General features: G+C 39.1%; 1 protein-coding gene and 1 long non-coding RNA gene across 6 annotated transcripts in view; one reads left to right on the top strand and one right to left on the bottom strand.

Moving 5' to 3' along the window:
- Window positions 1-14,311, bottom strand: part of LOC101940774 (uncharacterized) — a 39,008-nt gene extending 24,697 nt beyond the window's left edge. For all 5 annotated transcript variants that reach the window (XR_006175968.2, XR_010598271.1, XR_010598270.1 and 2 more), the window contains exons 1-4: window positions 13,655-14,311; window positions 12,894-13,104; window positions 2,776-2,913; window positions 531-590 (exon numbers count right to left, since the gene is read on the bottom strand). This is a non-coding gene — a long non-coding RNA (uncharacterized LOC101940774). The remainder of the gene's footprint in view (window positions 1-530; window positions 591-2,775; window positions 2,914-12,893; window positions 13,105-13,654) is intronic.
- Window positions 14,312-14,517: 206 nt separating this feature from the next.
- MEOX2 (mesenchyme homeobox 2) overlaps window positions 14,518-18,170 on the top strand; it is a 71,528-nt gene continuing 67,875 nt past the window's right edge. Inside the window, exon 1 of the mRNA XM_005306645.5 lies at window positions 14,518-16,151. Within this exon, the coding sequence (XP_005306702.1) occupies window positions 15,635-16,151 (517 nt within the window). The 5' untranslated portion in view covers window positions 14,518-15,634. The remainder of the gene's footprint in view (window positions 16,152-18,170) is intronic.

Below are 18,170 nucleotides of genomic sequence, written 5' to 3'. Positions count from 1 at the left end.
AACTGCGATTAATCAACAGACCTATTAATATAATCTGAATTGAACGTTTTGGGGTATGTGAGTATGTTTATTATCTTATATACAGTCACATTATAAAATGCATAATGAAAGAGAGAGGATTTTACAGGACAGAGGGTAAAAATATATTTTGACTGAAAGCTCATTGTGGTGGGAACTGTCTTACTGTACACACATATAGCACAATTTCAATTCGACTGAAATACTACAAATAATAAATATTAAATCTCTAACACTAAAATAAATTAATAAGAATACAGGTGTTAATCTGCCAGTGTATGGTATATTGCCCACTTATACAGATCCTATGCCAAGTACCTTATTATTTTTTGGGTAATAATCAATTGTTTATAAAGGCATAGGTATGCGTGACACTTTTGAAAGGGAGTAAAGACATGTTGGGACACTCCAATCAACATTAATGAATTAACAATATATTTTGCTTTAAAATGATAAAGGGAGCCTGAGTGGACAGGAACTAGTTGCATTTTGTAAGCAAACACGTTTCCTACCGTTTAATGTGCATGAAACACATTGGTTGCATTTCTTATCGGGTCCTGGGATTACTCAAACTAAAAGAGAGATGGAAAAATCAGCATAATGATGCCTAAATGTAAACAACAAAAACACTTACAGAGAACATTCATACTACTAGAACACTGAGAAACCCAGGATTGAATGGACACGGGCCCACATCCAGAGGGATTTATGCACCTAAATCTGAAATTTAGGTGCCTATATTCCAGTTATAGGAACCACTGTGATCCACAAAACCCCCACTAAGCTACCACCTAACCCTGTAGGTGCCTAAACTCACTCAGTGTTCAAATTTTGACAGTAAAGGTTCCCAAAGCGCCTAACTTTCTGCCTCTGGGCATGTGCACTGGTGCCTCTCTGGGATGATATGGGGAATGGAGGGTCTTATGAGAGGAGACTGGAAGAGCTTGGTCTGTTTAGTCTAGCTGAGAGGGGATATGATTTCTCTCTATAAATACATTCGGGGGATGAATACCAGGGATGGTGAAGAGTTATTTAAGTTAAAGAATAATGTTGACCCAAGAACAAATGAATATCAACTGGCCATGAACAAATACAGGCTGGAAATTAGAAGGTTTCTAATCATCAGAGAGGTGAGGTTCTGGAATAGCCTCCCAGTGGGAGCTGTGGGGGTAAACAACTTAATTAGTTTTGAGAGAGAGCTGGAAAAAATGTGGAGTGCAATTGTATAACGGTTGTTTGTGACGGGAGGGCTCAGCAGCCCTGGGGCTCATTTCTGGCCTACATCCTGTGTTCCTAAAGCTCATGCTTCAGAGGTTCAGCCAGGCACCAGGAGGGATTTTTTTCACCCAATGTATTCGGGCAGGGTTTTATATCTCTTTCCTCTGACGCATCAGGAGATGACCACGGTTGGAGATGGGACATTGGGGGTGGAGTGGGCCACAGCTCAGAAGTGGCATTGAGTATTCTCTTGGCTGGCTAGTTCTTGCCAACACGTTTAGTGTCTAACTGATTGCCCTATGTGGAGTCAGGCAGGACTTTTCCCCCCGGGTCAGATTGGCAGTAATCTTGGGAGGGTTTTTTGCCTTCCTTTATAAGGTGTGGGTTTGAGTCACTTGCCAGGATTATCTGGGTGTATCTCACTTAATCAATTCCCTGCCATTGCAGGGACCTGGGGCACTGGTACACCTCGGTCCCTCCTCTTCTGTGCCTGTGGCACATAATAGTCTAGTCTCCTGTAGATGGGAATGCTTTGGTCTCATTTGGGTTGTTAGGTTAGTGTGCAGGTGCGAGGTAGTGTTAATAGCCTGTGCAATCTGGGAGGTAGGAGACTGCATGATGGGGAGAAAAGATTTGAACAGTGGTCTCCTACCTCCCAGGTGTGGGCCCTAACTCCCATGCTATAGAATCATTCTCTCTCTTGTGCAATGATTTAATTAAGTATTTATACAGAGTGAAACAGCTTAAACAAGAAAGACTGAGGGAAACCCATATCAGAATATCCCAATATCTCCTGAGAGATGGGAAGAAGGGATTTGAACAGAGGTCTTCTATCAGGCAGCGTCAGGAACTGAACCCAGGTCTCCCATATCCAAGTGCTCTAGCCACTGGTCTTAACCCTTATAAGGTAGGCACTGCCACCAGCCCCCCCCCCCCCATTTTTTGTGATGTGAGATGAGATGAGGCAGGCACACAACACATTATTGCAAGAAACGGCTTAAGCGTCTAAGCTGCCTGAATCCACGAAAGAGGTGCCTAATTCCATGAGAGGGGCGAGGCTTAGGACCCATCCCTCTTGTTATCTGCCATTGGTTAGCATAGGCAGGCAGCCACCTAGCATGCTGTCTTTTGTGGAGCCTATTCACAGGCATCTCTCTCTCTCCATTGTATAGGGAACCTAGGTGCCTAATTCAGGATTTGGGGATCCCAATATTGTTCCAATGATTTCTAGGGGCCTAAAATTTTGCACTACCGTGCCTAAGTCCCTTTGTGGTTCAGGGCCATAGATAGTAAAATGCCCTCTCACCAGTGAAGATGGTCCTTGAGACATTGACTGAGACATATTGGATCTGTGCTGAACAATTTGGGTGTAAATCTTTGTTCTTTCTTTCCTCATGAGCAAACTGAAGGGAAACTGACTAGGACCCAGAGCCAGCAAAGGACTGAAGTACATTAGTTAAAAATGTGCTTAAGTCTTTTTCTGGCTCTAGGCCTTTATCACTACACATTAAGTAGAACAAATCACAGGCCACAAATTACCTCTCTTGAGAATAATATAGAAAGACTCTTGGCCAGGTTCAATGGCTGACAGATGCAGGAGCGGTGCAGAATGAGGTTGTGGAGTGGCGTCTCTAGGTATACGAGATGAAGACCTCTTGTGATGTGTGTTGATAAGCACTATGACAATGGAGAATTTGGAGAGAAAAATCAGATGCAATCCTAAAAACTAACCTGATCATCTCCTAGCACTGAAAGGTGGACATAGTTGCTTTTGTTACTAGAACCCTTGCTGATCATCTAATAATCAACCTAAAAAAAAAAAGGAGCTTTGTTTATTTATGGAAAGAGGCTGTGGAATGTCTATATGGAGAGCAGTGAACAAAGCTAGTGCACATTTATAGAAGCCATGTCTCATATAAGAGGGGTGACAGATTTCTAAAAGCAGCAAGGAAAAAGCAAGATACTCAGTATCAGGAGAATAAAATCCTTTTTTCGAGCCTCTCCCCGCTCATGCAAGCCAAGAAAAGAGATCTAGTGTTTCCGGAAAAAAATATTTTGATAATTCTCACCAAAGCTGCAGTATCTAACCAGAAAAAAAATAAAGATCCTGCACCAGAAGATAGCTTCTAGGACAGGGCATTCTTGGGGAATGGTGGAAACAAACAAGTTAAAACCCCCAAATCTCTGAAAACGGTAAAGCTAATGGTGACTGAACCCTTTCAAGTCACTCTTTGAAACCTTGGCAACAATCCACGCTTTTTGCTAACCCTTTGTTTTCAATCAGAAAATCTGGAAAATGTTGCTTTAATGTGAATAATATTAATATTTACAGTACCTGTAATGGGGATACTAACCCTTTCATGCAAGCTATTTGTGTTTTGAATGTGGCCATTTGATGAGAATTCTTCAAACTCAAATAGTTTATATGATTTTTATTTAGTCTAAGATTTCCCCCCCCCCCCCAATATACATCAACATACACACATTGCAAGAACTAGAGAAAAAATTCAACTCTCCAATAATCTTTATAGGTCAACTGTTCCCTTAATAATCCCTCATTCTATAAACACCTAAACAAGAGAACTAGAGAAAAATTACTGGAAATAGTAACAGACTCAATACCTTTGAAGATGTTGCTGAGCTGGTTTAATAACAATGGTTAACTAGTTATATAGGAAACCTGGGAATCATGAATAGAGTTAGTTCCTCTAAAGTTGAAATTTTACCTTTTCCTTCCTTCCCCACCCTTAACATAAGAGTAAATTTTCCCCCACAAATCTGCCTTGCATGGTAGACCTTGTTTCTGATATTCCATTCTCCCTTCTGTATGTGTGTGGAACTCGCTTTGATACCAAAGAGATATTGGCACATCATGCTCTCTTGGTAGACACTTCAGAAATGTTGCTAGATTAAATAGCCAGGGACAGCAGAATTTGAGTTGTGATCCACCAAACAGATCTGAGAGAAGTATATTTCTCTAAGACAGGATAGACTTTCAAGATACGTGGTGCTATAATGGGGGATGAGGACTTTTCAATTCTAATCCACCCATTCCGGATGAGAGAGACTGAGCTAATACTCTCGTGTATGGTGCATTGCATCTAGCTACGGAAGTAGTGTTAGGGTGGAATTTATGAACTCTAAATTGTTTGCCAGGAAATGTTTACTAGCTTTACACAATAAATGACTGTGAAAGCATATCCCTGAGTTTAATGTGATATGCCTATTTCCTTACATTTGGTACAAAGTATTATGAATACCAATAAAGGAAACTTTTTAAAAAATATAAAACAAACAAACAATGCATTTTCATATTTATGGGACCTAGTTTGGAAAGGTTGGGTTGACTACAGATTGTACAGGGTAAATTTATTGCACTCACCTCTGGATTCATGCCATGCCTGACATATCAGAAATGAGATGTATGACTTTATTTTTAGAGCCAAATACTCTCATCATCAAGGTATATTTTAAAAAAAGAATCTTGTTACCATAGCCGCAGTGTGTCATATACAATGAAGAACTCTACATGCATAAGAGAAGGCTAGATATAAACCCCCGAAAACGAGTGCAAAACTCCACATTTAGCAGGTTAAAATGTCAAACAGTTTTGGACTTCTCTTTGTTAGAGTTTGTTGCACCTTATCTGTAATCTTTTATCTTCGACAGTTCAATGCTATGCTAGGGACAAGTGTACAGTTTTACAGGATATGTTACATTAGATACTTTGGATAATGCTTCGCAGAGTAAGTGAGTACATATGGGTACATAAAGGTACAGAGTAACAGTTTTAGTGTCAGAGGGTTTGTTTTCTTCTGTACAGTGTGCCTATGTAACAACCCTCATTACTATTAAGAAGAGAATAGACCTAACATAGTTTGTTTTAATCATACAATAGGTTTTGAAGAGAGTGAGATGCTGGCATATTTTTTGCATGTGTGTGTGTGTGCGTGTGTGGGTGATTTTATATATACAATTTAACAATGTGATTTTCAAAGATTAATTAGGCATTTGCATTTTCTATAAATAGAAATCAGTAGCATACATGGATACTCCCTTTCCATAATGCTTTGCTCTATAAGCTCATAGAATTGAGTTGATTTATAAAGGTAAATTTAAAGAAAATGCCAAAATTAGAGGTTTGATCCTGCAAACCTTTGCACGTCCACAAATCTGATATCCGCAATAAGACGTCACTGGGATTTTGAGGTGTGCAGGAAATTCAGGATCACTTTTTTAATGTATTAATAAATCAGCTTAGCTGCTGGACTTTTTATTAACATTTTTATGTTAAAATGCAGTTTTCAGTGTGTCTCTTCAAATCACTCTGAAATAGTAATTATGTTTAATTGATTATTTTTTAATTTCTATTACACTTTAACTATGGGGCTGACCCTGTAAAGGGCTGAGGGTCTCCTGTGAAGTGACTGTGAGTAGAAAGGGCTCAGCACTTTATAGGGTCAAGTTTAAGACATTTTATAATAGAAGACATTTGGGGGATGAATTATTTTAGATTTTATTAATAGTATACAGTAGGCTAGTAATGGAGATTTAGTAGAATTTTGAGAATAAGTAATTCTAGGACTCTGTAGGATTCAAAGAACTTAACCCAATGAAGGATTAGCAAATATACAGCGCAAATTTTATCGGAAAAGTTTTGGTGACAGCAAAAATTATTTGTACACCTGGGAGTTTGTATAATTGGATGCATTTTTCTTATTGGACCTTTTAATTCAAATTTTTGTTTCAAATTAAAAGAGGTTAGATAAACAAGATTTTACTGTAAATAATGATTTACCACCAAATCGCAGCCAGTTCCTGCTGCCGATAACAAGTTTGGTGGTGGGGAAATCCTAAATGCCCCCAAAGCAATTTATTTGACCAGTGTGCTATATTACTTTAGAAAGAGCTGCAGTATTTGGTGACATGAAGCAAATGCCACAACATTCAGTATAACATAGCCAAAACACTGATGTTTTCTTATGCCTTTTCCTTTCATTAGAGGCATGTTCTGCACCACCAGATGCTGCAATCTAGATTTAGGGGCATATACTAATCTTGCACAAACAGGAGTTGCATATGTTATGAGTTAATTCCTTTTTGTTGTTCTCTCTTGCACATGGAATTTTGAAACAGTTAAATACATGGAAAATATTTTTAGTTTGCTGTATTTTAGTAGCTTGTATTGAAATATCCTCGGATTACTTATTAATGAAAAATTAAATCTGTTATATATGTGCAACAACAAAATGTATGAACGACCCCATGGACACACAGTGCTCGAGGGAATTGCACAAATCTGGACAATGTCCCTAAGTGTTGGGTTTTGCATTTGAGTCCCGAAGTATCTGAAATTTGTGTAGAATCATATTATTTGTATGAGAGTTGTGCCTAAAGGCCCCAGATAGGATCATTATACCCTGGTGTTGGCACTGTACATATATATAGTAATAAACAGTGCCTGACCAAAATAGCTTACATAAACCAGAGTCATGCCTGTTAATGTTCCCTCTGAGGATGTCAAAGTGCATTGCCTATTAAAGCAAAAGAAGTGACACAGATATCATAGTGTGTCCATTTCAGGTGCTAGTAGAGTATATGCATAACTATCTATTCAAAGTTTTGAGTGAACAATAGTCTATTAGGGACCACGTGGTAATAATCTAAAAGATACATTTCTGGAGGATATAGGTACTCGTCCAAAGGATCAACAATTTTAGTACTCAAATCAAGACACAAAAGCACATGCCTAACTTGAACATAAGAACAGCCATACTGGGTCACACCAAAGGGCCATCTAGCCCAGTATCCTGTCTTCTGACTGTGGCCAATGCCAGGTGCCCCAGAGGGAATGAACAGAACAGGTAATCATCAAGTGATCCATTCCTTGTTACCCATTCCCAGCTTCTGGCAAACAGAGGCTCGGGACACCATCCCTGCCCATCCTGGGCACTAATTTATCTGGTTCTTTTTTGAACCATTTTATAGTCTTGACCTTCACAATATCCTCTGGCAAGGAGTTCCACAGGTTGACTGTGCGATGTGTGAAAAATACTTCCTTTTCTTTGTTTTAAAACTGCTGCCTATTAATTTCATTTGGTGACCCCTAGTTCTTGTGTTATGAGAAGGAGTGAATAACACTTCCTTATTTACTTTCTCCACACCAGTCATGATTTTTTTAGACCTCAATCATATCCCCCCTTAGTCATCTCTTTTCCAAGCTCAAAAGGCCCAGTCTTATTAATCTCTCCTAATATGGCAGCCGTTCCATACCACTAATCATTTTTGTTGCCTTTTTCTGAACCTTTTCCAATTCCAATATATCTTTTTTGAGATGGGGCGACCATATCTGCACACAATGTTCAAGAGGTGGGCATACCATGGATTTATATAGAGACAATATGATATTTTCTATCTTTTTATCTATTTCTTTCTTAATGATTCCCAACATTCTGTTTGCTTTTTTGACTGTTGCTGCACATTGACTGGATGTTTTCAGAGAACTATCCACAATGACTCCAAGATCTCTTTCTTGAGTGGTAATAGCTAATTTAGACCCCATCATTTTATATGTATAGTTGGGATTATGTTTTCCAATACGCATTCCTTTACATTTATCAATACTGAATTTCATCTGCCATTTTGTTGCCCAGTCACCCAGTTTTGAGACACCCTTTTGTAGATCTTTGCAGTCTGTCTGGGACTTAACTATCTTGAGTAGTTTTGTATCCTCTGCAAATTTTGCCACCTCACTCTTTACCCCTTTTTCCAGATCATTTATGAATATGTTTAACAGTACTGGCTCCAGTACAGACCCCGGGGGACACCACTATTTACCTCTTTCCATTCTGAAAACAGACCACTTATTCCTACCCTTTGTTTCCTATCTTTTAACCAGTTACCAATCCATGCGAAGACCTTCCCTCTTATCCCATGACAGCTTACTTTGCTTAAGAGCCTTTGGTGAGGGACCTTGTCAAAGGCTTTCTGAAAATCTAAATACGCTATGTCCACTGGATCCCTCATGTCCACATGCTTGTCGACCCCCTCAAAGAATTCTAGTAGATTGGTGGGGCATGATTTCCCTTTACAAAAACCATGTTGACTCTTCTCCAACAAATTACGTTCATCCATATGTCTGACAATTTTGTTCTTTACTATAGTTTCAACCAGTTTGCCCAGTACTGAAGTCAGAACTTAAACACAGTAGTAGTCTCTTTGGTTCCAATGGGACACCTCATGTGCTTAAAGAGCTTTGCTGAATCAGAACCTCCAAAATGCAGAGATGATTTAGTATTCTGGCATTTGTAGATTGAGCTCTTTTTGCACACCTCATACTAGATGTCCTAGAAACAGAAGAAAGTTCTGCCATGCATTTCTTAGGGAAATGGCATCCAGCTCTACCTTTTTACCTTAGCAAACCACCACTAGAGCATCTAAAAATAACATTCAAAAATAGTAATCTAATGTAATTAAGCTCATGTTACTGGCTCCCAAGTTAATGAGACGATGAACAATTAATGCTCAAGGCAATAAGAATTTTGCACGCACTTGGGCATAGGCTGCATCTTCTTCAAAAGTTAATGTATATGCTATATGTTTAAACAAACTATTCCTTCATAATGTGTTTCCCCCATCCAAGGTCTGCTGCTAACATAGAGACATTGGTGTTTGGAATAGATGAGGCAGGTATGTGTAAAAACATACATACCCTTGTTAGGACTTTATTCCCTGTAGTGATTGTTAATTAGGTTCCAATCCCACAATTGACTCCACTTAGTAAAAACTCCAGTGGACATAAGTGGAGCTCCAGGAGGCCCCAGGTATCTGCCCATCCAGAGCAGATTGCAGGATCAGAGCCTAAGCTCTTATGGGCAAAACCAGTCTTTGTCCTGTGCTTGTACAGCACCTTGCACAGTGGGGTACTGGTCCATGACTAGGGCTCTTAGATGCTACAGTGCTACGAATAATAAAATACCCCTGTGGAGCTAGTGATAATTGTATTTGAAGAGTTCACAATCTACCAATAGCCGGTAACAGTTAGGTATTTTACTTATTTATTCTTGGTCCGTATTTCTCCTTTCTCAAACTCCTGTAATTAACAGTGTGAATGGGCAGGAGGACACAAAGCAGGGGCTATAGTACTTGTCTTTAGCCTGTAAACAATGTATGAGATTAGTGGCATAAGGTCACTCACACATTGGCCTGCTAAATTCCCCTAACTGAGAGAAGCAAATTATGAAATGTGCCCCATCCTTGGTCCCACAACGCCTGAAAAAATCAGCTGAACAACAGCACCAGAAAATTTTAGGTACTGATAATGTTCCTCTGTAGTTAAGCTTATATATGTAACTTGGGTAAACTACATATTTTATCCATTAAAGAGATATACATCTTTTGTCAAAATATTTGACGTACAAATATTTATCATAACAGCCATCTGTAATTTAGCTTTTTGTTGATAATTTCTCATGATACAAAATATACACTAAATGCACATTGCAATAAGTACTGTTTCACATACAGTGTGTTCAAAATACATCGAATTAGCCACCATGATTCAATCATTTTTTTTAAACGAGGGCTCCAATAAAATGTCTTTTTCAAAAGCTGTAAAAACTGAAATCCAAAACCCAAGCAGACAAATAAAAAAACTGCATAATATGCAAAATTACTTTGAGTTCCTCAGTAATATAGTTTCAGCAAAAGCATTAAATGTGTATATACTGTGTCAAACTATGCAATTATCAAAAATATTGTTTTAATGAATCATTCACTTGCCTATACATGCATATTGAATATATGTCTAAATATTAACAAGGGCTGTATTGTAGTATACAAACTAAAATACGCAAAATTTACAGACCAGAGATGATGCTAAAGAGAAAATGAAGCAGTAAATTGCAATATAATGTATAGATCTGGAAATAAGAGGATATTGTACAAGACAGTAATGTTGGCACCAATAAATTATTCACTTAAAAAGCAAAAAAATAAAAATAAAATAAAGCTCCCCATCCCTGTTTTTTAAAAGAACTAGTTTTGAGGTTTTTTAGCATCCTATATGTGACAAAAGGTGACAATTTAAACGCCAAAGAAATTACCGACTTCAAAGTGAAGATGTGAAGCCTCATATATCATGAACATTTTTTTAAAAAATAGGAAATTTATTTTAAATAAAAAATAAGACATTTTGCTTTACTGAATGGATTGTACTGGTAATAAACTTTAATGATTTAATACAAACTTGTAAATCACTTTCAGTGAGGGCCTTACAGTTTAGCACAGCTTTTATGAAAAATCCTAAAGTACTGTCATAGCTTAACAATTTTAATGCTTGGAGATCATGAAAATTGGAACAAAATTCAAGTTTATATGGGAGATGGAGCAGTAAATACAGATCCATGCTCCATGGTTTTATAGATATTCTGTAGGGAGTTTTTGTTTGCTTTCCCCCAAAAAAATTATGTCTGACAAGCATTATACTATGGCACATGCAAATATTAATGGTAATACATCCCAGTACTACTCCCCAAAAAATACAACGTTCAGGTTGTGTGCTATAATTTATGGAGATGGCATTTTCTTACCAAAAATTGCTTTTACAATTAGATACAATGAAAATTTTAAAGCATATTCTAGATTTATGAATGTAAATGTGATCTTTATCCCCTTTTAACTCTATACAGGGATTCATTGGTTTTCAAGTCAACAAATTATTCATTTTATGGGCAAAGATTCAGTTATAGGCAGCACAGCATCTTTATGTTTTAATCAATGGCAATATTACTTCATCCATTATATTTGTTGCTCTTTGTTGCAGGACAGGGATCAATATAAGTAAATAAATGTTGCTTCTGGGTGAGTTAGGCAGAAAACCCACCCTGAAAATAAACATCTGTTGTGAAACATCTGTATTAGCTGAAATGTTAAAATAATGGTGCTTGGTTTGACCAAGCTGCTGTGAAGAAATACATTGATGATAATTAAACCTATACAGCACAATAAAAAGTCATTTCACTTTGATAACCCTTGGGTACAATGAAATCTATTACTAAAATAAACAAATAATTGTTAAGCTTTACATTTAGACATTAAGGGTCAGATCCTCAGCCGGTGAAAATTGTCATAGCTCCACTGACTTTAATGAAGCCAAGACAAGTTACACCAAGTGAGGATCTGGCCCTATAATGTTTCCATTGATCTGATTTTACTGTAATACAGATGTATGAATAGACTGCAGCCCCACACAAATGTAAAACTTTCCCATTTAACCGCATCACTATCATCATTAAAAAAGTGATCAGTGTAGCCTAAATATTCAGGGAGATAATGGATATAATCTCGGATATGAGAGACTGAACTGCAGTTCAGAAGTTGATGCAAAAGAAATTTACATTTATTCATTTGGGTCATTTTTCAGATCATCTCTATTTTTTTTTTTACAATAAATCAAACTAAAATTAAAAAACCAGATGCAAGCATTAACCTACTTTAGAAGAGCATAAATGACATCTAAAACGGTGTTGGTCCAACTGTTTTATGAGCTAGATGGTTTGCAGTTTTCATACATCTAAAACATTCTATTTGTTTCCCTTGGCATTAGAAGCTTTGGGCAAATTTGGTGGCACTGACTTGACTTAACTCGTGATTTTCTCAGATATGTAGATCAGCTAGGTATTATAGAAACTATAACATGGATCCAACCAATAATGTCGAAGTCCAATGACCATGCACATTTTTCTTCGCAGAATTACTTCAATAAAAAGTTTTGTATTAGAATTCTCTTGATTTAAAACTATTTTTCTTAATTAACTGAAACTGGAAGATTGTGCGAGTGACTGTAATAAATCTATACATTATTTATTATATCTGGTAATGCCTTACTTCTGGTAAATTTCAGTAAATGTTGTAAATTACTAATTTGTTTTAAAGTTGATTACATATATTTGTGTTTGCTTTCATTGTTTAAAAGTGAAGCATAATGGCCTCGAAAATATTTGATATTTTCATGTGGAGCAAGCACATTCTTCTTTGCTTCCATTAAGAACTTGAAAAATTATAACGCTTTGTTTTAGAACTCATGTTTTTATTAGCAGAGGTAGAACCAACTAAAATTTAGTCAAGTATCAGAGGGGTAGCCGTGTTAGTCTGAATCTGTAAAAAGCAACAGAGGGTCCTGTGGCACCTTTGAGACTAACAGAAGTACTGGGAGCATAAGCTTTCGTGGGTAAGAACCTCACTTCTTCAGATGCAAGATGTTGGGAGCTTATGCTCCCAGTACTTCTGTTAGTCTCAAAGGTGCCACAGGACCCTCTGTTGCTTTTTATAAAATTTAGTCACCAGTCATCGTAATTGATTCTGAAATACAGCAGGAGTAATTGTATGACAACTAAAGAGTTTTCAGTTATTCCCTCTCTTCTTTTCACCTTTTGGATCCGCCTCTTCTTTTACCCCCCCCCCTCCTCCCCAAATGCTATTTGGCTCTGACTTCTGTTTCTTTTGGAAATTTTATCTTCCTTTTTTCCACTTCCTCTCATTGTGCTTCACTTATTTGCTTTTTATTGTAGAGAAATTGTACCAGTGTCCCTCAACCGTCTAGAATTAAAAACCCATCTTTCATATTGTATTTGATCTGGAACAATAATTTTTCTAACCTCTTTTCAACTGCTTAGATATTTTATGGCTCAAACTGTGTCGGTCTCCCTCTGCATTTCTATTTTTTCCCCTTCAAGACTCCTTGTTCCACATTTCCAGAGACTGATTGACAGGAACAGGTTGGTAAGAAACTTCAGGACATGTTGTTAACATCTGACACTGTGGAAGAGAACTCAGCCCAATCACTGGGCACGTAAAGGGAAGTTGCACCTATTAGAGATGAAAGGAACTGTGCTTAATCGTTATTTACAAGTTACCTGAAACAAAACTCATCTAATCTCAGCTGTTTATTTCAACAAAAACTGTTTTTATCAATAAAGTGACTATTCTATCGTAACTTGGATTTATCTCGCAAAACAATCTAAAACTCAAAGCACAATACTTTGTAAATATCTCAGTTATTGTTTAATGAGTCTGAGGATATTCCTTATGGACAACGCGTCTGTTTTCCCAGCACTGGGAGCTAACAAAACAAATAATAGTGCAGTCATTGCATTTTCTTTGTACTCTTCCTTTAATATTAGAGCACACATTGAAACGATAAGCACAATGAAGAGCACAAAATGCTTCATCGGTGTGGTAACTGTATATTTCCTTTTTTTTCCTGAAGAAATATCAAGTTTTGGATGGTCACAGCCGCAGCAACGCTCACGTTCTGGACACCATACGTTTAAAACAGCTTTGTTACAGAGAAAACTGACTTAAGAACAATTTTTTAAAACATCAGATTTTTAAAAAGGGGGAGGGAGAGAAATCTTACCGTTTAAAGACTGCTGCAGGTTCCAGCTCACTCTGAAACTGCAGGGGAAAGTGGAGCAGCTGCTGAACAAAAGTTTTAGTTTTTTTTTTTTTTTTTTTTTTTTAGAAAGTCTGCAAAACTAATTTCCCACAAAATAGGGCTCAATTTCCGTTTAAGAAACTAGGTCTTGCAAATCTCATTCAATTCCTGATTTTTTCCAATAGTAATTGACATTCATTTTATCTTTCACACATGGACCTAAGAATTTAGACTTAAATTGCAGGAACCAAATGGTATCGGAATTTAGCGGGGAAGAACGAGGGTTTAAGAAAGGGAAAATATTTATGGTACTGATCATCACTTGATTTCTGATCAATAGCACTTTAATTTAAACCAACTGACTGTCATGTTCGCTGTCACCATTAATTCCATGAGCCATTTCAAAAGCATATTTAAAATTTTCCAGACACCTGAGACAATGAAAACAACAACCAAGTGAAACAAAACAAACTTCCAGATGCAGAGACTAGAAAGTGGTTTGAGATCCTGTTTTGAAATGGCAGAAAGCAGGGAACTGTTGTCTTTCATTGACCTGTTTCTGCAGCTCATTAACTGCCGGTCATTTCATTTTAAAACAAACGCCCTAACATCTCCTCTCTAGTTGCACCAAGCGCAAGTGCAGAAGTATCTGTGCTTAATACTTTTAATATTTTAAGACATCATCTTTGCAGCTGAAGACGCGCCATGTGAGCGGAACAAGTGAGTGACACGTCTCTTGCTGTAATTTATTAACCAGAGGGAATTGAAGTGGCAGGAGCCAGTGTGGTTGTTTGCAGCAGTTTCAATTTATCAATGATAACCCGGCTGCTATTCCCATCTGCGCTTAGTTCCTTGCGGGGCACTGATCATTGCTCTAGTGCCGAGACAAGATTCTTTCTGATCGTTTTAGGGGAAAATATTCCTGTTTACAGATGAACGGCCAAAGGAAATCAAGGGGGACGTTTGTTGACAATACACCTGGGACTGCAGGTGAGGATGCCTGGAGGTTTGGATTTGAAGCTCCCCCTCTCCCCTCAAACACCCACTCCCCCCTGCGGAAAGGGGCCGCTTTATTCTGGAGGACAATCCCCTGCAGGTCCTGAACTCCACCTGCCCTTTCCCATAAACACCACGGCTCGTCGGGAAACACTTATTAAAGAGAGCGACAGTCCGTGATCAGGACCAGAGGGGGCCAAATCCGGCTGCGAAGTGCAATTGATGGGGAGGAGGAGCTGAGAAAGCATCGGAGCGCCAGACCTGCCTGGAGCCTACATCAGAGGGCGGCCCCCGACCCGTTTGAAACTGGGCCGCGTGTTCACAGATGTATGTAGAAAACAGTGGGGGTGGGGACTGTGCCGTGCAATAAAGTGTCACTTTTACTTCTCCGGAGTTGCAGCGTTTCATGTGCTGCACGCCCCTGGGCCCCCCGGGGAAAATCTTATCCCGCCGCCTGTGTCAGACAGGATGAGCGGCCCGTCAGGGCTGTAGCGTGTTGATGCAAAGGGCTCGGCTCGCTGACTGTGCTGGAGTTGTGGAGGGAGTTTTTGCATGTGGTCAGTCGCTGTGTTGCTAAGCCAGCCCCCAGCTCACATTACACACGACTGTATTTATAACCTCTCCGAGCCGCTTCCCCCTGCAAGCAGTTCTCTGGGACCACCTTCTATTGGCGTTAACCTCTCCCACTTCTTGACATCTGAGTAGCTCTGAGAAAGCTCATCGAGGTCGAGTGTGTGTGTGTGTGTGTGTGTGTGTGTGTGTGTGTTTTAATGCAACGGAGACTGGCCACTAGGGCTAAAGACCTGGATTATCTGAGCTCTGCTGCTGAAAAGTGTGTCGTTGCCGTTTTGGAAAAAAAAAAAAATCCCCAACCAAGCCCTATCTGTTTACAGTGCAAGTTGACAAAGGGTGGTGGAGTTGGATCCTTCCTAAACTCTCCTGCCTGGAACCTGAGACTTGCATGCCATGGATCACACACTCTTTGGCTGCCTGCGCAGCCCTCATGCCACCGCACAGGGCTTGCACCCGTTCTCACAGTCTTCTCTCGCCCTGCATGGAAGATCTGACCACATGTCCTACCCCGAGCTGTCTACTTCTTCCTCCTCGTGCATCATAGCGGGATACCCCAATGAAGAGGGCATGTTTGCCAGCCAGCATCACAGAGGGCACCACCATCACCACCACCACCACCACCATCACCACCAGCAGCAGCAGCAGCACCACCAGGCTTTGCAGACGAACTGGCACATTCCTCAGATGTCTTCTCCCCCCGCCGCTGCCAGGCACAGCCTCTGCCTGCAGCCCGACTCTGGAGGTCCCCCGGAGCTGGGCAGTAGCCCCCCAGTCCTGTGTTCAAACTCCTCCAGCCTGGGTACGAATACCCCGACGGGGGCTGCATGTGCTCCCGGGGACTATGGCAGGCAGGCGCTGTCCCCGGTGGAAACAGATAAGAGGTCCGGCAAAAGGAAAAGCGACAGCTCAGGTAAAGGCTCGTCCTTTGCTATGCTTGCGGGTGCGGGGCGCGCGCGCGTGTGTGGATCCTCCTGGGGAGAGGGGTCTAGAGAGAAACCATGGGCTTGATGGAGGGACTGCACGTCCCAGCCTTAAGGCTCCCTTTCTTCCAAGCCTTTCTCTGAGGACAGCAGGCTTCAGAGAGTCACTAAAGCCGCGCTCGATGTCTCCATCATAAAGCAAGTTTATCTGGAGCATGGAAAAGAGTGAGCACGTGATAGACCGTGAAATCAATTGCCAGCAGTTGCCTACGGTCAGGAGGGGAAATGTTTGTAGGTTTGATTAGTATTTAGCATCTGGTATTGTGGTTCCTCCCTCCTTCCCCTCTGTTTCAAGATAGCTCTGCTCTTTCCCACCCCCATTCCCCTTTTGAGCCAGTGAAACATATTTCTGAACGCTTGCACAATCCTTGGAAACTTTTTCTTAGAACTGGAACTTTTCTCATGAATGCTAAGTATGTGTTGCATTCTAGGGTGCGTGTCTGTATAGAGCGTGTGTATAATATAGAATATAATTCATTACGGGGCATGAGTTGGAATTTATAAATCACCATGCAGTGAATCCCATTTTTACAACGCTTAGTATTTCATTTCATGTGCTTGGGCTTTCAGGAAGATTTTGCTGGACTTTTGATACATTGTTTTTGTTTTTTTAAGAAGGTGACATGGGATATGCGTATATGCAGCCTATACAGAAAGGTGAAGCTTTATTATACTTTGAGTTTTATATCCCACAACTGAACAGATTTAGGTTTTCAAAGTGGGGAAAGAAACTCACAAAATCCCATACTAACAAAAGACAATGATTAAGGGGCAATACAATAGTTGCAATTGATGACATTTTTATTGTACATTCAAAATATTGCAAATGCAAGAGCAGACATACCAACAAAGCTGTTTTCTAATAGTGAAGAGAAAATGAAAGGATTTTCCCGATATTTTCTAAAGTTCACAATTGGAAGCATGACCCTGATTCACTTGAAATGTCATTAATCAGGTTTTTAGAAGTTATGGAAAGTTTGCTCATTTTAAAACCTCTTTTTGCAGTTACATTATATTTTCTTCTTTGCAATTCTCCATGTCAATTACCCTAGGAAAGTTTTACTAGTGTAAATCAGGATAGGTTTGTAGCATTTTACTTACTGTTACTATATAGGCTGAAAAAAGTTCTCCAAAATAGAAAAATCTGTCATTCACAGACACTTGCAGTTTGATTTGCAATTATACCTTCACTGTGTTTTTAAGCAAACTTGCATCATTGATCATGTGAGGTCTGAGGAATATTAGATTTTTTTTTAACCTGAGTTTTTGAAGGGAAGTAATTTTATGCTGGGTTGTCGGGGGGATCAGTAAATTTGTCAGTCATTTACAAATGTAGAAAATTAGAAGAAAACACATCTGTGCTTCACAATACTAGGAAATGTTGATGTTGCTTTCCGTATTTTGCAATGCAAACACACAAATCCATGGGCATTAGGTGGGACTTTGTTGAAGTCAATGGAATCTTTCCATTGACTTTAATGTGCAGTAGATTGAGCCCTTAATAATGATCATGCTGATATAACAACATAGTCTGGAGTTAACTTTCTAAAACAATGTCTGTATACAACCCCAAAATCATAGTACAGCATATAACTCCCCCTTCCTGCCCCTGAAAAAATATCAACTATGTTAATGTATTCTGAATGTCTTGATCTAACAAGTCTCTTTAGACAATGATGCAATAGTCACAATATTTCATTATTTTTGAAGAATATTGTTTTCAGATCACAATATTTTACCACGCCATTCTTTTGTTTTAATCTGAACTTCTGTGCTGAATATTTGATATCAGTGTAATTTATGGCAGCAAATCTCATTTTTTAGGGCAGTCAGTGTATTTTTGCAGTTACCGGCGGCAATTGCTGTTCGTTTTACTATATTTAACAAGGAATGTATGTGATGGATCATTCTTTTTGTTTCCTGAATCAAATTGCCATATGTTTTTAAAA

This window comes from Chrysemys picta, chromosome 2, assembly GCF_011386835.1.
Source record: "Chrysemys picta bellii isolate R12L10 chromosome 2, ASM1138683v2, whole genome shotgun sequence".
Classification (NCBI taxonomy): domain Eukaryota; kingdom Metazoa; phylum Chordata; order Testudines; family Emydidae; genus Chrysemys; species Chrysemys picta.
Note: the sequence above shows the minus strand (reverse complement) of the source record. Positions and strands in the feature narration are given on the sequence as shown.